The sequence below is a fragment of the Lipotes vexillifer genome, unplaced genomic scaffold (assembly GCF_000442215.2).
Source record: "Lipotes vexillifer unplaced genomic scaffold, Lipotes_vexillifer_v1.1 scaffold1233, whole genome shotgun sequence".
Taxonomy (NCBI): domain Eukaryota; kingdom Metazoa; phylum Chordata; class Mammalia; order Artiodactyla; family Lipotidae; genus Lipotes; species Lipotes vexillifer.
The window spans coordinates 1,799,917-1,823,468 of record NW_006782167.1 but is presented as its reverse complement, the minus strand read 5'-3'; the positions used below and the strand labels follow the sequence as shown (position 1 = coordinate 1,823,468).

The 23,552-nt window shown below is 46.4% G+C and overlaps 1 protein-coding gene across 2 annotated transcripts in view; it reads right to left on the bottom strand.

Moving 5' to 3' along the window:
- Positions 1–23,552, bottom strand: part of ARHGAP44 (Rho GTPase activating protein 44) — a 151,406-nt gene that overhangs the window by 48,156 nt on the left and 79,698 nt on the right. For both annotated transcript variants that reach the window (XM_007455013.1, XM_007455014.1), the window contains exons 2-6: positions 23,368–23,407; positions 22,888–22,992; positions 12,500–12,576; positions 5,477–5,588; positions 2,732–2,808 (exon numbers count right to left, since the gene is read on the bottom strand). In XM_007455013.1, coding sequence (XP_007455075.1) covers positions 2,732–2,808; positions 5,477–5,588; positions 12,500–12,576; positions 22,888–22,992; positions 23,368–23,407 — 411 coding nt within the window. The remainder of the gene's footprint in view (positions 1–2,731; positions 2,809–5,476; positions 5,589–12,499; positions 12,577–22,887; positions 22,993–23,367; positions 23,408–23,552) is intronic.

Here is a 23,552-nt window from a genome sequence, read left to right as displayed (position 1 = left end):
GAAGTGGGGTGGGGTAGAGGTGGGGGCAGTGAGAACCCAACTGCTCCTCCAAGAGTAGCTGGTGACGTCTGCATTTCAGTAGCAGAGTATCCGGTCTTACGCTCACTGCTCCATCTTGGGAAACAGTGGCTCGGGGGAAGGGTTAGAGGAAAAGGCAAGAAGTTGGGGTGAGTTGGCTTCAGAAACAACCAAAGTTGTCAAGGGCCTAAGTTAAAGGTTAGAAGCGTAAAAATTTGGAGGGGGTAGTAGATTATTTCCTTACCAAATCCCAATACACAAGAGAGGATGAGCTGAAGACCTGAAGGAGTTTCTTAAATCATGGAAGAGAGGTCCCTGATGACACTCCTCTGTGGTTTCAGAATCTATACACCACTTGGTGTCACCATGAAAAACATAAGACAAAACTAGGTTGACCACGGCGGTCACCAAGGAGAAACTCTCTCTCCCCTAAGGAGGGCTGAATGAAAATACGTAAGTGGACAAGGCAATGACAAGCTTTGATGCTAACATCCAGCCCTCTGAGCAGAAGCTCTGGGCTGGGAATGCAGGTGTTCCTTAGAGAAGCAGAGAAGAGATCTCAGAGCTAAAGCCCAGGTTCTCGCAGAAGGAAATGACTCTGCAAACCCAGGAGCCCGGTGTCCACCGTCACCCGGATGGTGGAACAAGCAGCACACCCGCCATCATCTTATGTGACTCCGGGATGTGGGACTTGAACACTGGGGCTACAGGACGCATTTTACGTGGCGCACGGACACTGTAGGAAGTCGTACCACACCATTATGCCTGATGCAACCTTCTCCCTGTTCCTCCAAGGGCCCCAGAGGGAGGGCCTCAGATCTGGGGCAGAGTAACTTCAGCCACTTTCCAATCCTTCCTCCTCTTCCCTTTTCAGCAACTGGGGACTTCAGGATCACAGCCTTCCACAGGCAACAGGACCTAAAATTTAACAGCACGGGTACTGCTTTCATCCCGTCCACCTGTACATTTACCTGATACTTGTAGCTAAGGGCACTGCCTTTCACTTTATGGTAGTGCTGTTAAGATTTCTCTTTTAAATAGAGTCATTTTGAAAAAAAATGTATCGACATTTCACAAGGTGTGTTGGCACAGATGTCAAAGATCATTCAGGTGGACTGAAGTTTGGGAAACGCTACGTGAATTAAAGAAACGCTGACGGATACACACTACCATATATACGGTGGATAAACAACATGGACCTACTGCAGAACACAGGAAACTATGTTCAGTATCCTGTAATAAACTGTAACGGAAAAGAATCTGAAAAAAAATAGATAGATAGATAGATATAAATGTATAATTGAATTACTCTGCTGTACACCCAAAACACTGTAAATCAACTATACTGCAATTAAAAAAAGAAGAAAGAAACTCTGTTTCTCTGCTAATCTAGCCTGATTTACTTCTGGTCTTGGGGGGCTGTGCTACACTTTCTGTTGGTCCAAATGCAGAATTCTGGTGCCTCAACTAGTTATAGCAGCAGCTTCCTTTTGGGAAGCTCTTGGGAAGTGCTGTGACCAACAGGATCTCATCTGACACCCCAAACAACCTCCCAGGTCGGCTCACAAATACTGCAAATGTTGCTACTGTCTGTGCACAGGTGAGGAGATTACTATTCTGGAAGGTTCAGTGATTTGACCAAGGTCGCAGGTCTAGAGAACAGGCAACCTGTTATCTTGGACCTAATCATTCACTCCTGGTTTGGGACTCGTTATCCTATAGCTCCCAGCCAAAGTCTTTCCAGTTTTGTCCTTGTTTCTTTTTCTCAAGAAAATTAAAATAAGATGCGGAGATTCTTAAACTTGACCTACAAAGGACCAAAGGTGGAACCAAAATGTTCCTTCCGTATTATTATTCACGAGTCTGCACTGTTTCAACGTGCACATGTACGCACGCAGGCCACTGTAAGAAATAAAAAGGCATTTACACACAACCATGACTTATGACGGCCACGGTCAAAGCCACTGCAGGGCCATGGCACGCCCCTGCTGGAACAGGAATCTCCCAGTAGATTCTGGAGGAGGGAGCAGGGGAAGGGCAGCACTGCTGGAACTGCACTTCTCGCATGATGGTTACAGAATGGCTGCAGAAGAGACAGTCACACCATCGACCGCAGGAAAAGGAGACCAGGTCCCCAGAATCAGAAATACTCCTCTCATGGTAAACAGGATGACACATCACGCTACCTGCCTCTCGGATCTCTGCCCCTACCACTCCCCACTTTGTCCCTTCCACCCCTGCCACGCTGGTCTTCATTCTGTGTCCTGAATACGTCAACCTCATTCCCATCGCAGGACCTTTGCATCTGCTGTTCCTGCTGTCATGGGCAGTTCTGCACCGGATCTTTGCACGGTTGTCTCCTTCTTATGAGATCAAGTGTCATCTCCTCAAAAAAGCCTTCTCTCATTCACCCTATCTAATGCTGCAGCCCGCTTCTCCACATCTCCTGCCAAAATTACACTGTGCTCCCTTCTTGATAGGACTTATGGCTTCTGAAACAGCCTCACGTGTGTGTTCTCTTGCCTAGATCTAACTCCCAAACCAGGCTGTAGCCTCCATGAGAGCATGGTCCCGGGACCTCCAGCGCCTGACACACGGTGGGTGTAAGAAACACCTGATGAATGAAAACGCTCACACACAAAACCCTACCCCTCAAACATGATCACAGCTCCTTCAAAGAAGCAGAAATGAAAGCAAAGAAATCCCACCACACCTCGTTCGTGAAGAGTCCATATCCAGCACCAGCTTTGCTAGATGTTTCCTCTGTTTTTGGATATTTGGGATTTCCACCTGTGGGTACAGGAGAAAAAAAACACAGTTGATTTGAAGCCCAAGACAGATTTTTTTTTTTTTTTTTTTTTTTTTAATGTTTTTAAATGGAAATATAGTTGATTTAAAATGTTTCAGCAAATTGATTCGGTTATACATATATATCTATTCTTTTTCAGGTTCTTTTCCATTATAGGTTATTATAAGATACTGAATATAGTTCCCTGTGCTACACAGTAGGGCCTTCTTGGTTAACTATTTTGTATATGGTAGTGTGTACCTGCTAATTCCCAACTCCTAATTTATCCCTCCCTTCCCTTTCCCCTTTGGTAAACCGTGAGTTTGTTTTCTAGGTCTGCGAGAAAAGACAGATTCTTAAGGAATTAATGATATCTTCCCAACAAGTTTGCTCGAGGTCTCCCCATCCTCATTTTCAGAGGAAATTCTTGGTTCCCTTTCCTGAGCTAAACTCTGCTCTTTCTTCACTGGAATCTGTCAGGTCCCGAGTCAAGCCAGACCATCTCAGAGGCCCTGGGTCGCCCGGCTCGCTTCTGCCCGCCTCATTCCCGCTCTCACCCAGCCGGCAAAAACATCTCTCTGCTTGCCTGAGGGCCAGACATGGGAAGAAAGGCAGGTAGATCTGATACACAGACCTAATGCAACACAGACAGCTGGAGGAGTCCTGGCCTCAGGAGGCCTGAGATGCTATGGGGAATGTAATTAGGGTATATTCCTATAGAAGGGAGGTATTTTCCCAAAGTAAATAATGAAGAAACATCGCCATGGCTTCACTGAGTGATAAGTTCTCCTACGGTGGCCGTGTGTGGATGCTCTTTTATTTCTAAAGGTGACTTAAGTGAACATTCCGGTGCAGGATGTTGCTTGCAGGCCCAGCAAAAGTGGGGCAGGATGTGAGAATTTAAAAGGAAAAAATGTGAGGATGGTCGAGTGTTGTACGAGGTGCTCTGTATTCACTCTTCCAGGCATAGATGAGTAGGGCACTGACTTCCGGTAGGAAGGCAGACAATTGTCCCCAGGCACCGGGGTCACCGCGGAGCCCAGACGCAAAGCGAGTCTCAGCACCCAGCTCAGACCTGCCCCCTTGAGTTCGCTTGCGGCTTGGGCTGGGACTCCAGAGCACCTTTCTAAAGAGTAAGAGGGCGTCTCAGGAATGGTCTAGGCTGTACCAGGATGGCATCTGAGAAGTCGAGGTATCATATCAAAGCACCATATCTAGAACGTTCTCCTTGAATACTTCTAAGCACTTCGGTAACTACTTACCCATTCATCTGTCCCAGAAATTGCACCAGGGGATGGGGAGGTGCTGGGAGTGGTCTAGAAAGGAAACCAGACACGGTCCAGGGCAAGGCTGCCCGAATACGGTAGCCTTGAGCCACCTGTGGCTATGCCATTTCAAATACAAGGGAACATGGACTTCCCTAGCAGTCCCGTGGTTAAGACTCCACGCTTCCACTGCAGGGTGTGCAGTTTCAATCCCCGGGCGGGGAACCAAGATCCCACATGCCGCTGGGCGCGGCCAAAAATAAATACATAAATAAATTCAAGAGAACAAAAATTAAACAGAATTAAAAATTTAGCTCCTTCGTTGCACTAAACACATTTCAAGAGCTCTGTAGTCACAGGTGGTTAGCGGCCACCAAACAGTGCAGACGTGGAACATCTCCATCCCTACGGCACCGTGGAGGCTTGTACGATCAATTAAAGGGAACTGGGAGTAGGTCCAGGCTTCAGGACAAATAACATCCCCCAATGATTTTCTTTCTTCATAAAGTTTCACCTGGTTGAAGCTGGCAAAACTGTCACATAGGTATTAAGGCTTCATTTTTAGAAAACAGTTTTCTTTAGTGTCCTTTAAAGTAGAAAGAGAAGGGCCCTATGTAAACAGAAACAGAGAGGGGGCCTTAGAGTCTCTTGGACACGGGTCCCCAGCCCTTGTGAGTAGGGGCTGCTGGTCATTTTCTTTTTTTTAAGTTTTTAATTGAAGCACAGTTGATTTACAGTGTTGTGTGAATTCCTGCTCTACAGCAAAGTGACTCAGTTATACATATATATACATTCTTTTTCATAGTCTTTTCCATTATGGTTTATCACAGGGTATTGACTATAGTTCAATACTGTATATTGAATACAGTATTAAATTTATATATATATATATATATATATATATATATATATATATAATATATAATAGTTTGCATCTCCTAGCCCCATACTCCCAATCCATCCCTCCCCCTCCCCTACCCCTTGGTAACCACAAGTCTGTTCTCTATGTCTGTGAGTCTGTTTCTGTTTCGTAGCTGTGTTCATTTGTGTCCTATTTTAGATTCCACGGCTCATTTCACCGAAGACTTGAGACGGGTGGAGGCCAGGGGTGGAGATGGGGCGGAGACACTGCGGGGGACGCGGTGTTGACGCCAGCCTTGCAGCTTCACCCATGGGGATGCCAGCAGAGGAGGGGGTGGGTGGGAGAAGGGGGCAGCCCGCAGCTCAAAGGGCTACCAGGCTGGGGAACCCCAGGCAGTCGGGTAGGAAAGGTCCCCGGTGAGACACTGTGCCCCAGAGTGGGGTGAGGGGTAGAAACAGCCATGAGGCCGGAGCAGAAGGACCCCAGGGCCCACCACTCCGCCCTCCCCGCTCACGCGGGCCCAGCCTCACTCCCGCTTCTGACCTCGGCCAGCAGGAACAGGGGCTCGATCACGTCTCTCTCGACTTGCAATTCGAAATGAATCAGCCCCTGGGCCAGCTTGTCCTCCGCCTCGCCACAGAGTTTCAGCATCTTCCTGCGACAGAAGGGAAGAAGAGCCATCCTGAGTACCCCACAGAGGAAGACGTGACCCACCACCCCCCGGCCAGGTGAACACTCACGAGATGGCGTTAATAAAGCAGTGGACTGCTGTGCCGTCCCACTGACCAACCTGCCGCACGTGGTTTCATTTCTGACACTGTCTCCTTTCTAAAGGATGCTGAGTACCTACTGTGTGCCTGGGCCAAATGGGGATTTGCGGGGAAAGTAAGAGAGATGAGGAGAGAACAGATTCACACATGCCAAATCCACAGGCCTAGAAAGAGCCAGATGTTTCTCCCTCCTGAGACCACTGGAGAAAACAGCTAAAGTCAATGTGCCAACAAACCAACATACCTTCAAACACATACCAAAACCTCAATGTCAGTACAGAAAGAAAACTCCTTCTCCCAAGCCACGAAAACTTATTTAATATAGGATGAGCGGGCGATTTTCCAATGAAAAACTGGAATGGAAAACCATGTAAAAGTTTATTAATAATGAGCGAATTACATAAGACCTGAATGAGTAGAAAGTTATGCCATATTCCTAGACGGGAGAATACAATATTTCAAAGATGTTCATTGCCCCTGAAGGGCATACAAGCAGCCCTCCCTTTTCACGGTACCACGTTACCTGAAACTCATGTAAAAAGTTTTTACAAATTAACAAAAGTATGGACAGAGGTAATACTATTCTAAAGTTAGTATGTACTTTTCCTGCCCGTATATATTTTTTAAATTAATTAATTTTTACTTTTGGCTGCGTTGGGTCTTCGTTGCTGCGCATGGGCTTTCTCTAGTTGCGGCGAGCAGGGGCTACTCTTCATTGTGGTGCGCGCGTTTCACATTGTGGTGGCTTCTCTTGTTGCAGAGCACGGGCTCTAGGCACATGGGCTTCAGCAGTTGTGGCACGTGGGCTCAGAAGTTGTGGCTCACAGGCTCTAGAGTGCAGGCTCGGTAGTTGTGGCGCACGGCTTTAGTTGCTCCGCGGCATGTGGGATCTTCCAGGACCACAGCTCAACCCCGTGTCCCCTGCGTTGGCAGGTGGATTCTTAACCACTGTGCAACCAGGGAAGTCCCCCTGTTCATACTTTTACACTTTTATTATATATGTATGTGTTCACATGCAGTACATAATACAGCTGCTTCAGCCAGCTAAACTGCTTGCTTTTTACATTCATCATAAGGTTTCACCTAATTCTGCATGTATATCAAGATGGATAAGCCCCAAACATAAAGATGAATGTAAAAATCAAGTAACAGAAGAATAGGTTCAGTGTCAAACCATGGATGTAAACTTTTTTTTTTTTTTTTTTTTTTGCGGTACGCAGGCCTCTCACTGTTGTGGCCTCTCCCGTTGCGGAGCACAGGCTCCGGACGCGCAGGCTCAGTGGCCATGGCTCACGGGCCCAGCCGCTCCGCGGCATGTGGGATCTTCCTGGACCGGGGCACGAACCCACGTGCCCTGCATCGGCAGGCGGACTCTCAACCACTGCACCACCAGGGAAGCCCGTAAACGTTTTTAACTGGGTCACTGAGGGTCCCTCGTCCATGAAGTGCCTATTCGTATTTTTTGGTGATTTTTGTATTACGATCTTCTTATTTGTAGGAGGTCTTTATATACTTACAGGTATGTGTGTGGGTGTAGAGTATATTTAAATTCTTTTTCAGATCTGCTGCAAATGTCAACTCCCAGGTTGTGGGTTTATCTCTGTATCTTTTTAATGGTGTCTTTCCTCTGATTTTTCTGGTTCTTAGCTCCCTATTTCAACTGCTGCTTCTTTTTAGAATTGTGAAGCATTCACTACTGACTCTCAACCATGGGAAATGAGAATTAGCTCTATTTACATGTCCCCTTCCTCCATTTATTTCTATCAGTGGATATTTAGTCTTTACACTACCTTTTGACTCCATCTGCTATTCGGAGCAAAGCTGGGTTATGCACTATGATTACTGGTCCTTCCTGCACATTTATTTGTTCTCTTGGGACTTAATAATTGCCTTATTTCGGCTTGTTTAGTTTTCTGTATACCTGACTGCACCCCAAATCCTCTGCCACACTTGTCTCTTAAGCTACTGAACCACCCCGACGTGAATTCGTATTTCATCTTCTTGAAGCAGCCTCTCCCAGACCCGTGTCCATCTGCACTGAGTTTTCCTTCTCTCTCCAGGCACGGCGGTCTTCCGGAAATCTCCCTTCACCATTTGCTGGATTCTCTCTCTCCCTGTCCTGGGCTGGAGATCCTGTTTCCTACTCCCCTACCCCTGCCTGTCTCGGTCACTGCCTCACTGTGGGCCCACCACGCTTCGGCTTTCTGAGAAGGTGTGTGGGAAGTCCATTTTCTGAGACCCTGCGTGTCACAACTTCTCTTTACCCTCAGGCTGAATGAAAGTTAGACAGGAGACTATATTCTATGCTTCATATTCCCCCAGAATTTTGAAGGCATTGTTCAATAACCTTCTAGCTTCGGGCTTCCCAGATGGCTCAGTGGTTGAGAATCCACCTGCCAATACAGGGGACACGGGTTCAAGCCCTGGTCCGGGAAGATCCCACATGCGGCGGAGCAACTAAGCCCATGCGCCACAACTACTGAGCCTGCGCTCTAGAGCCCGTGAGCCAGAACCACTGAGCCTGCGCGCCACCACTACTGAAGGCTGTGTGCCTAGAGCTCGTGCTCCGCAACAAGAGAAGCCACCGCAATGAGAAGCCCGCGCACCGCAACCAAGAGTAGCCCCTGCTCGCCCCAACTAGAGAAAGCCCGTGAGCAGCAACGAAGACCCAACACAGCCAATCAATCAATCAGTCAATTTATTTTAAAAAAATAATAATAATCTTCTGGCTTTCACTATTGCTTTTGGTAAGGCTGGAAGAATTCAGATTCCTGACCCCTGGTATATGACAATGTTTTCTCTAGAAGGTGTAGACTCTCAGGTGGGTAAATGTGGAATCCTGTTGTATCAATGTGTCCTTTCTGAGAGACTTGCCTGAAACGTAGTAACACAGCAAGGTTGAAAGTAAAGGATGGAGGACACCAGGTAAAGATGCCACAGTGAACACACACATCTAATTTTTGTTCCCTTCCAAAACGGACTATAATCCAGGGTTTTTTGTTTTTTGTTTTCTCTGAAAAGACATAAACCCACAAAGGCAGGAAAAAACAGGAGAGAAGACAAGAGGGTTTTGTTAGCTGTAAAGCATATGATTGACTGGGACCTGACTTAGCAAGTCCCAGAAAGCTGACTCTCAAGCCAGAAGTAGGATGTGCAGAGAGCTGAGATGTTTATACCATGAAATGCTGACAAGGCATTTAATTTTTCCTATTGTATTAGGAGATCGGTGGGCCCCTTCAATATCGAAACTCACATTCTTCACTTCTGGAAAATATCTCTGGATTATTTTTTAAACTATAATTATGATTTCTTCCTCTCCTCTTCTTGCAATTCCTGTTATTCAGGCCTAAGACTTCCTAGACTGGCCCTCTATTCTTCTAAGTTCTCTATTTTCCGTGTCCTTGTCTTTTGCTCTCTTTTCTGGATGATTTCAACTTTATCTTCCAAACTTTCTACTGAGAAGGTCATAGTCTTCATTTCTATGAGTTTGCTTTTGATCTCTGAATATTTCTTTCCTGTAAGTATTTCTTAATTGACGTCCCCTGAATATTTCTTTCTTGTATTTCTTAATTAACGTCCTGTTTTTTATTTCACGGACACATTATCTTCTCTTATCTCTCGAAAATCTAAGTACCTTACTGACTGCTACCCCTACACTCCACTGTGCCCAGTGCCCCTAGTCTCGGGATGCTCTGTTTTACCCTCCCCAGAGATAAAGCTCCAGACTTTTGCTGGGCTTGGGGGCAAGGGGATGAGTCTCCTAGCGGCGTGGATAAGAGCTGGGTCTGAGTGATCCAAATAGCACCTGACTAGCTTTCAACCCCCATTTGTGATTTTCATCACCACTCCCCTCCAACGACCCACTGTTCCTGAGATCCCTGGGGCCGCCAATTCCTCAGCCTTGTCAGCATTTCATGGTCAGCATTTCACGGACGCGCAGGCTCAGCGGCCATGGCTCACGGGCCCAGCCGCTCCGCGGCATGTGGGATCTTCCCGGACCGGGGCACGAACCCGTGTCCCCTGCATCGACAGGCAGACTCTCAACCACTGCGCCACCAGGGAAGCCCCTTTTTTCTCTTTTAGTCCGTTCTGTGGGCTTTTTCTTCTATTTTGTTTATTCCTCTCTCCATCCTCCACCTAATTTTGAACTTACACGTTCTATTACTTTTCTTCTTGTGGTCGTTCTTACCTTTCTAACATGCACACTTCACTTTAAATTTAAATGTAATACCTTTACCCTCCTTTCATACAAGAGCTTGAAACACTGATGCCCTTTCCAAAGCTCCCTATTATTATTTTCTAGTATTTTAGTTTTCCTTTGCTTTAACTGCCCCCCCGCCCCCCCCAGATTATTATTATATTGCTATTTCCTAATTCAATGTTTATTTATATTTCTTTACACTGAAGGGTAGCAGGATACACCTCCCCAAAGTATGCCACTTTGGCATAAGGATTAGTATGAACTGAAGGCAATGGAGAAGCAGACACAAAAAAAGCTTTCCACCCTTCCCCTATTTGCCTAAAAGTGGGACATGAAGTTGTAAAGGTGTCCCCCTCCCCTCTCTACCAGGAAAGATGGATGTTAATCACCAGAGATAATTCTAGACCCTTATCAGCCCAGAGACGGCACCAGTGGACTCTACATTACAAACCTTACCAACTAACACTTACCTTCTACTAGTCCCTCAGATACTTACCTTCCTACAATTCGTTGCCATAGAAACTAACATTTTTTTCCTCTGTCTTGCTTGTCACTTCTCTAAAAAATCACTGTTCTTTGGTTTAAAATGCTATATAAGCCCAAGTTCCAGCCACCCCTCTGAGTTACTCATCACCGAGTTCTGCCATGTGTATGCACTGCACGTTAATCAAATGTGTATGCTATTCTCTCATTAATCTGTCTTTTGTCAATTTAATTTGCACGGCCCTGTGAAGGAACCTAAGATGGTAAGAGACAAAAAGTCCCTTACACCACATTCACTATTTTTTTTTAAAGGTTTTTTGTTTTTTGGTTCTTTTTTTTTTTTTTTTTTTTTTTTTTAAATAGCCACACTGCACAGCTTGCGGGATCTTAGTTCCCCCACCAGGGACTGAACCCGGGCCCTCAGAGTAAAAGCGCCGATTCCTAACCACTGGACCGCCAGGGAATTCCCACACTACTTTTTTTTCCCCCTCACACTTTTTTTGTTTTTTTAAGATTTTTTTTTTTTTTTTTTTTTTTTTGATGTGGACCATGTTTAAAGGCTTTATTGAATCCGTTACAATACTGCTTCTGTTTTATGTTTTGGTCTCTTGGCTGCGAGGCATGTGGGGTCTTAGCTCCCTGACCAGGGATCGAACCCAAGCCCCCCTGCAGTGGAAGGTGGAGTCTTAACCACTGGACCACCAGGGAAGTCCCACTACTTTTTTTTAAAAATGCTATCTTGTTACCTGCATTTCATTCTTTTCTTCTAGACATAATCTGCTTCACACAACATCCTTAACTATTTTTCAGTGAGAACACGCAAGCGGTAACTTCTCTAAATCTGTGCCTGAAAATATGTTTATTTTCCCCTTATTCCTGAATAAAGATTTAGTCTATCACTGAATCTAGATATCTTATATTTTCACTCACTACTTGAAGACACTCCTCCATTATTTCCTGGCATTTATTGTGTCTCCTGAATAGTCTGTTATCAGTCTCATTGCTCTTTTATACACAATTATCTCTTTCTCTGGTTGATTTTAAAGTTCTTTTTTATTAATAGTGTGTAGTTTTATGACGATGTATCCAGGGATGGATTTCTTTCGGTTGATCTCAATCGGGACTTTTGGTGCTTCTTAAATCTAAACACTCATGTTTGTATTCAAATCTAGAAAAGGAAAATTCAACCATAAATCTCCCCTTCTATTTTCGTCTTCAGGAGCGACTGCTACACATAATGCTGTACCTTTACATCCTGCCATCTGAGTCTCTCCATTTAATGCTACCTGCATCCTTACCTCTTGTACTTTATTCTGTAAATTCGAAACTCCAGACCTCTTTAAGTTCCACCAATTTCCATATCTCTGTGCAACTTCCAGTTTCTCTCCAGTAAGTTTTTAAGTTATAATAAGTATAATTTGAATTCTTAAAAGTTCGATTTGGTTTTTCTCTGATTCTGCCTCTTCTTTTTTCACCCCTATTGTGTTTTGTCTTTATTAAATTTTTAAATTTCATTTTAAACGCAATCACTGTCCATGTCTTTTCAGGTTGTCCATTATTTTCCGTTTTTAGGGTCTGATTCTCCCCCCCGACTGTGCATACAGATCCCCTCTCATGATGATTCTATATTTGGTTTGTTTTTATTGTGAGCTCGAAATCAGCAAGGGTTGTTCTTCTGGGAATCCTATAAGTTCTGACATCTGACACGGAGAGATTTCATATTTGCTTCTGCTGGAGCCCAAGGGATTTCAAGTGTCCTTCAACAGCCTTCCCCGCCCCCTACTGGCATGCGGGATACAGGATCTTAGTTCCCCTACCAGGGATGGAACCCGTGTCCCCTGCGGTGGAAGTGCAGAGTCCTAACCACTGGAGCGCCAGGGAAGTCCCAACAGTTTCATGTTAACTTCTCCCCTTGGGAGCTGCCACCTGCACAGACACTATGACTCCCGGACCTGGGGGCTCAATTTCTCACCGGCAACGTTTCCTTCTGCCCCGTCCAGTCTCCAGCCAGACCACAGGTGTCCTCACTATCCCCGTGAGGACTGTTAGTCCCCTTGTAAGCATGGGGACTCACCTAGACTTAGCACAAACCCATACATGAAATTGCCTTACCCAAGAAGCGTGTCATCTCCCAGGAGAGCTGATCCTTCCACCAGACACTGAGCCAGTGTGGTCAAAGGCAACTTTTTCTGAAAAGGAAGAAAACCTGGTAATGAAAACGATTTCGACAGTCACCCTCTTACACTAAAATAGCAAGAAGTCAAATACTTGCCTAGATACGACATTAGCTAAGAAACAAGGTGACTTTAAAATACAAATAAAACCTAAAACTTCAGAGGATACAATGGTGGGTTAGACTCAGAGATGTCAAAATTCAGAAAATTAAAACGATTAAATTTGCTAAGTTGGAAAATAAGGCTAAGGCTTACATGCTGCATTTTTAATTTTACTTTCATTTTGTTTCATTTCATTTCATTTTTTAGCTGTGCTGTGCAGCTTGCGGGAATTTAGTTCCCCAACCAGGGACTGAACCTGGACCGTGGCAGTGAAGGCGTGAAGTCCTAACCACTGGGCTGTCAGGAAATTCCCTACATGCTGTATTGTAAAATAAAGTAGAATAGCAGCAGGGAAAAAAGAGATTTCAAACTTCTGCCAAAGATTTGAGCCATGCCTTAATTTCTAAAAATCATCTCTCTCAAGAAGTATATTAGCCCCATTTTAGAAATAAGGCAGTTTATGGTCAAGGAAGAGAGAGAAAAATGTTCACACAGAATTACAACGCAAACAAAATAACCATCAAAATAAGGTGTACTCCAAAGAAGATATAAAATGGCCAATAAGCACATGAAAAGATGCTTAACATCATTAGTCATTAAGGAAACCCAAATCAAAGCTGCAATTAGAGCTCACACCCACTAGGATGGCTCTCATAATATTAATAATTTATTTTTTAAATACAAAAAAAATAAATATTGGTGAGCATGTGGAGATATTGGAACCTTCATGCTTTGCCAGTAGAGATGTAAAATGGTCCAGCACTGTAGAAAAGTTTGGCAGCATTTCAAGAAGTTAAACAAAATTACCATATGGCCCAGCGATTCCACTCTGGGGCATGTACTCAAAATAATTTGAAACAGATGGCTGAACAAAAACATGTGCATGATGCAAAGCGCAGCCCAATTCACAATAGCCAAAAGGTGGAAACAGCAAAAACGTCCATCAACGGACGGGTGAATAAACACAACGTGGTCTATCCATGCATCAGAATATTATGCAGCCATAAAGACGGAATGAACTCCTGACACAGATTACAACATGGGTGAACCTTGAAGGCATCACAATAAGTGAGATAAGCCAGGCACAAATGTGCACATAACGTACAGTTCTATTTATGTAAGGTATCCAGAATAAACAAATCCATAGGGACAGAAGGTAGATTCGTGGTTGCCAAGAGCTGGGGGGAGGGGGAAAGGGGAATGACTGACTAATGAGCACAGGATTTCCTTTCGGGGTGATGGAAATGTTCTGGAAGTAGATCACGGTGGTAGCTGCACAATATTGTGACTGTACTAAACTCACTGAATTGTACTCTTTAAAATAGCTAAAGTGGTAAGCTTTATGTTATGTGGGAAGAGAGGGAGGGAGGTGGGCAGGCGGAAGGACCACAGCATGGTCCACCTTTCCTCCTTAAGTGTCAACAAGCCCTCTCCTTCCTGAGCTGAAACCCCCCAGCACACACGGAGAACAACAAGGTAAGAACAGCTAGATATCTGGGAATTCCCTGGCGGTCCAGTGGTTAAGACTCCGTGCTTCCACTCCAGGGGACACGGGTTCGATCCCTGGTCAGGGTACTAAGATCCCACATGCCACACAGCGCGGCCAAAAAATTTTAAAAAGAACAGGTAGATATCCTCGGGTCTTCCAGTCCACACTGCCACGCAGACAGCTCTTCAAACAGAAAGTGGTGGAGCCCCTCCCAGCCCAGAATCTCCTGTCTTAGCACCCAGAGACCCTCGGCTGTAACTCGCTTACTCGCCAGCACGAATGGGGTGCCTATCTGGGTACCACACCCGTGGTGACCGACACCAGACACTGCTCTCATGGAACTTACATCCCAGGGCAGGGAGACAGACACTAAACACAGACACTTTGAAGGAGACCCTTTCGAGAGTTGGAAGTGCCATGGGAACAGCAGAAAGCAGGACGATGGGCAGAGTGGGCAGCTGTGGGGAGGGGGCGGTGAGGAGAAAAGACTGCCCCCTCCCGAGGGGGGGACATGTAAGAAGCAATCTTAAGGGAAAGAAAGTCAGCCATACCTCCAGATGACCTGGACATTCCGAGCAGAGGAACTGCAGGTGCAAAGGCCCGGAGGTGGGCTACCTAGCCAGCTCAGCTGGCTCAGCATCCCCAGCAGACCAGTGTGGCTGGAGTACAGTGTGTGAGGGGGGAGAGGTTAGGGGAGAGGGCGGAGGCGGGATGGTGCGGGGCCTCGTCAGCCAGAGGCAGGCACTGGGGTTTCATTCCAGGGGCACTTGGGGACCACTGAGGGCTTGTTTAAGAACAACAGGATCGGATTAAAATAACTCAGTACTGAGACAGGCAACTGGATGACTTGAGAGCGGCACCAAGCTGGAGGTGGAGTTTTAGGAATCCGGTTTGAATATCCCCAGGAGACCCATGGGCTCTAGGTATCTCCGGGGAAGGTCACAGGAGGCAGACCAACCCACAAGAGTGGTATGGAAGTTCCTAGGGTTCCTGGGGTTAGTCCAGGTGGAGGGGAGCCCAGGACACCAGGTGTCCTCAACGGGTCTAAAATATAACCCCCTCCCTGCCCTTAGACACGTCCACTCCACAGAGGTCAGATCCCTTTCACTCGAGGAATAATCTTGCTACCCCATCATTTCACATAAAATGGGACATTGTTCTTGGTAAAAACGAGACCAGGCAACTAAGTACTAATATATCCAAATTTAAACACCACTTTCTAGTTGTCCTACAAAGCTATGAGGTCCAGGTTTCCAGAGACTTAATTAAAGGCAGAGGAACAGTATCTTCGGAGAGCATCTGCTCCCACCCTCACCTTTCAAACAAAAGTTACTTAGAGTACATTTTAGAAAAATGTCTAAAATGGTTAGAAAAGAAAAGGAGTTGTGAGGGATAACGTTTGTCACGCTCAGAGAAAAAGGATGGATTAAGGTATTAGAGTTCTTGACCAGGGGTAATTTTTGTACCCCCGGGACGCTCGGCAAAGTCTGGAGATGTATGTGATTGTCACCATGTGGGGAACATCCCTGGTATCCAGTGGGTAGAGGCCAGGGAGGCTGCTACGCATCCTACAATGCATCAGAAAGCCCCCTGAAACAAAGAATTATCCAGCCCAAAACATCGAGAGTGCTGAGGTTTGGGTTTAAAGAAAGGTGTTCAATCTGCAAGTTCCTAAAATATCTGAATAACCAACCACTGAAGACGCTCCCCCGCCACCGAGTGTCACATAGTACAGCCACACAAGACCGTTTTGTTTATGCTGAGGATCCGGAGACCCAGGACCCACCTGCCTTTCAGGCAGGACTGAAACCTTTCTGAGTCCTTCCTCAGAATTTGACAAGGAAGGAAAAGGCAAGGGAGGATCTTGCCTACAGCAGATGACAGGCAATTTCTAATGGCCTGGAAGTTGGCATCCTCTGGAGAAATATATCTACCAGTGAGTGGAGTTTTTCCAAATGGAAAAGATCAGTCCAATTAGTCCTGGCAGTGAGTGGAGCAGAAAACCATGCCCGGGATGCCTAGCAGACAAGGTCAAGCACAAGAGCAGCACTGAGGACCACAAAGCCATCGGTCTTGGAGGGAGGTGGTGAGGGGACAGCCAGGTGTCCGGTTTCCAGATTCACACAGGAAAAACCAGCTGGAAATGGTAGGACTGGAGGGGCCCTTCTCCCAAGCAGGGGGCCAACTTTATCTTCTAGTCATTTCCAGTCACTCAACATCCTCACTGATGATTATGAGATGCTTTTAGGTGGCAAAGAGAGCCACTTTAAGTGACGAAGGACCACAGAACGAGAAAGCTATTGCTGTTTCAACTGCACGTTAATTCCTAAGATTTTCACATGGAGAATAAGCTTTCTGTCTTTCTCTATCTCACATGAATTCATTTTTGAAAAGCGAATGGTACAAAACTCAAAAGGTGCTGGAGGGTTTACGGCAGAAAGTCTTCTCGTATCCTTAACCCTCAGCCACTGGGTTCCCCTCTCCAGAAACCATGCCAGTGACCAGTTTTCTATGTATCCTTCCATAAATATTCTAAGAAGATCCAATTGTATATGTGAGTGTGTGTCCATTTTTTTAAAATATTTATTTATTTATTTATTTATTTATTTGGCTGCACCGGGTCTTAGTTGCAGCACACGGGGTCTTCAGTTGCGGCATGTGGGATCCCGTTCCCTGACCAGGGATGGAACCTGGGCCCCCTGCATTGGGAGCTCGGAGTTTTAACCACCGGACCACCATGGAAGCCCCATGTGTCCATTTTTAATGGCCACATCTTCCCTCACAACTGTTAACACATGATATAACCCCCTCTACACTTTGCTTTCCTTTTCATGTAGAGGTATCTATCATTCATGTAATTTCCTATCAAGACACAGAGAGCGGGGCTTCCCTGGTGGCACAGTGGTTGAGAGTCCGCCTGCCGATGCAGGGGACACGGGTTCGTTCCCCGGTCCGAGAAGATCCCACATGCCACGGAGCGGCTGGGCCCGTGAGCCGTGGCCGCTGAGCCTGCGCGTCCGGAGCCTGTGCTCCCCAACGGGAGAGGCCACAACATTGAGAGGGCCGCGTACGACAAAAAAAAAAAAAAAAAAAAAGACGTAGAGAGCTGCCTCAGCCTTTTTTTTTGAAATGGCTACATAGATCATTGAATGAAGATGACAACATGTATTTAAACAAGTCCTGTAGTGATGGTGTAAGGGGATATAGGCCACAAGCTAGGGCCTGTGCTTGTGGTCCAGGTGAGGCTCCTAAGAAAGCGTTCACTGCAGGGGAGACACTGAGGGTGATGTGAGCACTTGGATTCCAAGGGCACAGGTGTTAATGGGGTAAAACCTCAATTAGTGGTGAGTCTTTGCTTGTGTCGATGCTTTTAAGAGTCAAGAAATTAGGAAAAGGAAAAAAAAAAAAAAAAAGAAAAGAAAAGAATCAAGAGATTAGAAGGAAGCTACCAAAAGGAAAAAAGGAAGGAAGAAATGGATTAAGGTGACATACTTTCACGTCAAAAAGGGGATAGTGAAAATCCATAATCAAAGGCGGGCGAACAGAGGAAGTTAATGGACTGCAACTCACTACAGACTACAAATTATTTCTATTTCTAAAGAAATGCTCTGAGACAAAGGAAAAGCTGAGAGCTCGGCAGACGCGGGGTACTGTGCTGATTTATTTAACCTAATGCCTACCCGTGACTGAGGTATTATTTGCTCTCTCCTCCACACTCTGCTCACCCCCCACTTCACGTAGAAGGATACTGAATCTCTGAAGGATTCAATTGCCCACATGTCCAGAAAAGCTGCCAAAATGTGTTTCTCTTGCAGACGAGGGTCTAGGCTGGGAGCATCACCCACTATTCCGGGGGCCATTAGCGCCCAGGTAAAGGGACCTTACTTGGCGAGCTTCACCCTGACCAGTGGTTTTCCGGGTCAAAGGGAAGCTATTAAAATACACATTTCCCTGATTCCAGCGTGCCGAGAGACCCTTAAGAGTTGAGGGAAGGGGAGACAGAACATTCCAAGGTTTGGAAGTAGCCGATCTGACTTGTCTGAGGTGAGTGTTCTCTCTAAAATTATCTTAGGCATCAGCAGCACAGTTTGTAGGATGACTCAGAGAAAAAAAGTCTTATTCTAATATCCACTCTGTTTCCTAAACATACACACACGCACACACGCCCCTCCATCTCTGAAAACTGCTGTCTACTGTCCGCGAATCCAGGCAGATTTGCTCCTCGGGGCTCAGCAGTTCTCAGTGGTGATTTTGGACTAACGGCGGGGCCCTAATAACAGCAACACTTTCTATTTCTTTACTATGTATTCATGTCAAGCACCGTGCTAGGCATTTACATGCATTACCTCACTTAACTCTCAAACCCTACTGGGTAGGAATTCATTGTTATTACTATTTTCCAAGGGAAGAAACCAAAGCACATAGAGGTAATTGACTTGCCTACTGTCAGGCAAGCAGTAGAGCTGGGCTTCTACCTTGGAGGGTCAGATCCCAGCACTTAAACTCAGAGCCATCACGCTAAATTGCTTCCGTAAAGAATAGGAACGAGTCAAACTGGTGCGACGCACTGGGCAGGTTCTGTGCCTAAAACAGGCATGGGCCATCCAGTCGTGACACGTCTATTTTTAGCACTGCCTACATGTGGCAGGCCCCGTTCTAGGCACTGAGAATGCAGCCGTGATGGGAAGACAAGATCCCTGCTCCTGCATAGCTCACATATTGGTGATGGGAACAGACACAGGAGCAAATGAATGAGCAGGATAATTTTAGAGGATGACACATGCTATGAAGAACATGAAATAGGGGGATGTGACTGGGGGAGGGAGGGAGCACACACATCAGGTGGTAAGAGAAGCTGCACCGAGACGGTGACATCTGAACTGAGAATCAAACAGTAAGAAGTTGCCGGTGTGACTATTCACAACAGCGAACACATGGAAACAACCTAAATGTCCATCCACAGACGCATGGATAAAGAAGGATAAAGAAGGTCTGGTACACACACACACACACACACACACACACACACACACACACACACACACACAATGGAATACTACGCAGCCATAAAAAGAAGGAAATCATGCCATTTCCAGCAACACGGATGGACCTAGAGATTGTCGTACTGAGTGAAGTCAGTCAGACAGAGAAAGACAAATACCATATGATGCCACTTACATGTGGAAATGAACTTATCTACGAAACAGAAACAGACTCACACAGAGAACAGACTTGTGGTTGCCAAGTGGGAGGGATGGATTGGGAGGCTGGGGTTAGCAGATGCAAACTATCATATACAGGATGGATAAACAACAAGGTCCTAATGTAGAGCACAGGGAACTGTATTCAATATCCTGGGATAAACCATAATGGAAAAGAATATGAAGAATGTATATACGTGTATAACTGAATCACTCTGCTGTACAGCAGAAATCAATACATCGTAAATCAACTATCCTTAAATAAAATTAAAATAAAATAAAAGGAAGTTGCTGGCCTTTTAATGCTGGGTAAGAGTATTCCACGTGGAGGGTAGATCCCACATGAAGGCTCCGCATGGATATGAACAAGGCAAGTTCAATCACAGGTCAGTGCAGCTGGAGGATGATGATGGGGGCAGAGGAGGACGGTGGGCGGGGGCAAGAGCTTAGCTCAGAGATGCAGGTGGAAGATGTACCATTAGGGACCAAGGGCCAAGCTAAGAAGCTGGGATTTTGTGCCACAGTGGGAATCCTTTGGTGGGACTGAAGCATCTGATTTCATTTTAAACACTCACCCAGGCAGTTGTAGAGACCAGATAATGAAGGGGCTGGGGGGGTCGGAGTGGAGAGCACAGACCCCGAAGGGAACACTGCTGTGTTCAGGCAACAGATGACTGTTGCGTGGACTGGGCTGATGAACATTAAAGCAAATGGAGATTCTCTGGAGGAAGAGCCAGCAGGACTTACTGAAATGCACGTGGAGAAAGAATGAAAAGTAAGGATAAAGGATGATACCTGGGATGTAGATCTGAGCAAGTGGGTGGATTAACAGTACCAACCCTTCCCTGCTAGGTCCTCCTCCTGTTAGAGCTTCCAATGCTGTAGTTCCTGGGAGGTCTTGATTCAAGGCCCCTTGTCTTCTCACCTGTATTTTCTCCCTGGGTGATCTCATGAACTCCCATGGAGTCAACAAGTCCTCAAGCTAGGGACCTAGAAACCCCTCTCCCTTCCTCGTACCTCCACATCCATTCAATTGCCAAGTCCTGGTACCCTGCGTCCAACATCCATCACATCTCCGACCTCTCTCCATCTTCACTGACCCCATCGCGTCCCACCTTGACTGCGCCCCTACCTGTCTAACTGGATCCTGACTTCCACCATAGCCCCACCCCAGTTATCCATTCACCACGCAATCACCAACAAATCTCATCGTGTTACTTCTGATTAACACGCTGGCCTCCCACGGATCTCGGGGAAAATGTCCCGATGCTGACCATGGTGAGACTGGGTGCCCTGCCATCCCATCTCACACCCTCTCCTTGTCATTCCCTAACCTCCAGTCACTCGGGCCACCTTCACGTCGCTCAAAAATGCCAAACGCCTTCCCGCCTCTGGAAAATCCACACATCGCGCACCCTAACCTAAAAGCACTTTTATGAGAGTCAGTGCGGCCACCTTTAGCTTGTCCTTAAAGGTCACTTTGAATTTCTTTTCAGTTTGATCATTTATTCAGTCAGATGAGAATAAGGAAAGACTGCTCAGCTCAAGAAATCATGAGCAGGGACTTCCCTGGCAGTCCAGTGGTTAAGACTTCTCCTTCCAACGTACGGGGTTTGATCCCTGGTCGGGGAGCTAGGATCCCAAGTGCCTCGCGGCCCAAAACACCAAAACGTAAAACAGAAGCAACAGTGTGACACATTCAATAAAGACTTTAAAAATGGTCCACATCAAAAAAATCTGAAAAAAAAAGAAATCATGGACAAAATCAAACACCTGTCATCTGTGCAGTGAAATCACTGATCTGTACATGCCTGAGCTTATTTCCACTGCAGACTTCTTCCAGGTCCAGTGAATAGCTGTCCAGTTCATTGGGTAATCACTGCGCCAGTGTGGCCTGTGCCTCCTGACATCCCAGTACTCCCCGCGCGGCCCACATGCCCCCTCCTCTGGGGAAGCGTGAGTAACCAACTGCCTTTTCAGGGCCAATCATCCTCTGACCTGTCGGCCTTGCCATATCCCAAATTTGCTATTGATTCATGATATTTTAGAAAACCTGGAGAGCCAAAAGCCTCCTATATAATTCGCAAGACCCTCAATCCAATTAAAAGCTTATAAATCTGGGTAACTAGACCTTATCCTCGAGAAATAAAGCTAGTAGTAATCAACCTACCAACACCAAAGGTCAGTTTCAAGACTCTGGTGCCAACAGTCAGATGCTACTCTTGATACCAAAATATACATTCCTGTTGACCAGTTATTTTATTTTACTTTATCTTTGGCCGAGAGACACGTGGGAACTTAGTTCCCTGCCCAGGGACCGAAGCTGTGCCCCGTGCAGTGGAAGCGTGAAGTCTTACCCACTGGACCGCCAGGGAAGTCCCTTGACCGCTTGTTTTAAAAACAGTGCTTTCTGGAACAAAAGGACGGAAGTGGGTCACAGGCAGGCCTGGCTACAGGCCCCACACATGGACCAGCTTCTGGAGTCCCATATACGTGTTTGCTTGATGAAAGGGTTTCGTGTCGAAAGCAGTATTGCAAACTCTGCCTTTAGACTGTCGGGCTCCCCTTGCTGAAAGTCCTGATAGACACAGAATCATTCCCACAGACAATTTCCAAAGCTGTAAACATTTTATTTCTACTACACGTGAGTGATTCCTGATGGGAATATTAAGAAAGAAGAAACCAGGGCTGGGAAGAGAGAATGGAATGATTGATAGAGCAAGCAGAGCCATTCTGGTCCTGCAGCGTGAGATGGTGGAAGGTATCAGGGCACATGCCATGGTCACTTATACAAGCGAGGCCAAGAGAACCTGGCGGGCTCGGGGCAACCACCGGGGAGAGAAGTGAACAAGAACTCCAGGCCAGAGAAAATCAAACAGACACCAAACACATCGATCATAAACTCAAGGAGGAAAGAAACCCCCTGGATTGCATCTCCCCTGGAACAAAGCCAAGTGCACAGCTAAGAATAGCTTTTCATCTCTGGTGGACTTGAGGGGGGTGGAGCGGTCAAAGGGAAGCGAATCTTCACAACTGTTCACCCCAAGGACTGCTCATTCGATGGAGTCACACGATGCAATGGCTTTAGTACTAATGCCCTTCTAGACAAAGTTCCTGGAGCGCTTCCACGTAGCAGGTTCTCTTTATTGCTTCATTACAGCAAAAACAATTTTCTTAAGAGCCTTTATAGGCCACCTGTAACCTCCAAAACCACAGTGTAATTATCTTGCATGTGATCTTAAGATACTACGGAGGCAAATGGAAGCTGTGAACAAACAGCTGGGGTAAGAAAAAGGTGACGGCCTCCCTAACGGTGGGATCTCAGCACGCCCCTGCTCTCCTCAGGCATTGCCCCTGTCTGGGGAAGACAAGGATGGGGACCAAATCTTGCTTGGTGAGGGTAGGGGATGCTTCAGGCAGGTTAAAGGGCACGGTGAGGTGCGAGGCACTGCCACACCACAAGACAATTCTCAGACACCGCCTGGTCCGTCAGCAGGCAAGTTTCACATCCCCCAGGGCTGGGAGGGCACTTACCGAGCGCTTGTCGGCCTCCGCCCCTTGCTGGCCCTGCAGACATGCCGTGAGCTTCTTGTGTGTGCTGTGGGAGACCTGCTTCACCAGCTCCAGCCGCTTCTCCACCTGTGGACAGAGCAGCGGGTGGGGCTCCTGGGTGAGGGGAGGTCAGAAGTGGGGTCACGGGGCCTGGACAATCAAGGGACAAGACTGACTCAGGTTTCTGCAGAGACAACATCCAATGCAGGAGAAAAGGAGGGGGATCACAGACTCAGGGACTCTCTGCTAACCGTGCAATCAAATGCCTTCAAATGTCTCCTGAAAAACCTCACCCGGACTGGTGTCCACAAGGCAAGGGGCTACCATAAAGGATAAGAGCTGTGTCTCTAAATAGACCGGATGAGCAGCAGTGGAGCAGCTCGAACAGCATCGGGAAGGGCTCGGCTGTGAAAGGGAATATGTCTTTGGCACCTATGAGCTACAGGCCAGCGACAACCTTACCTGGAGAAGGTCTTCGCTCAGAACTTCAGTCTTCTCTGCCCTAAAGAGAAAATGGAGAGACATATCGGTTAAAAAAAAAAAAACTAGGGATACAGTCTCATAATTACTTTCCTCTCTCTCCCCACTTATAGAGAGATTAGAAAAACAGAGACATTATTGGCAGCTTTTTTTTTTTTTTTTTTTTT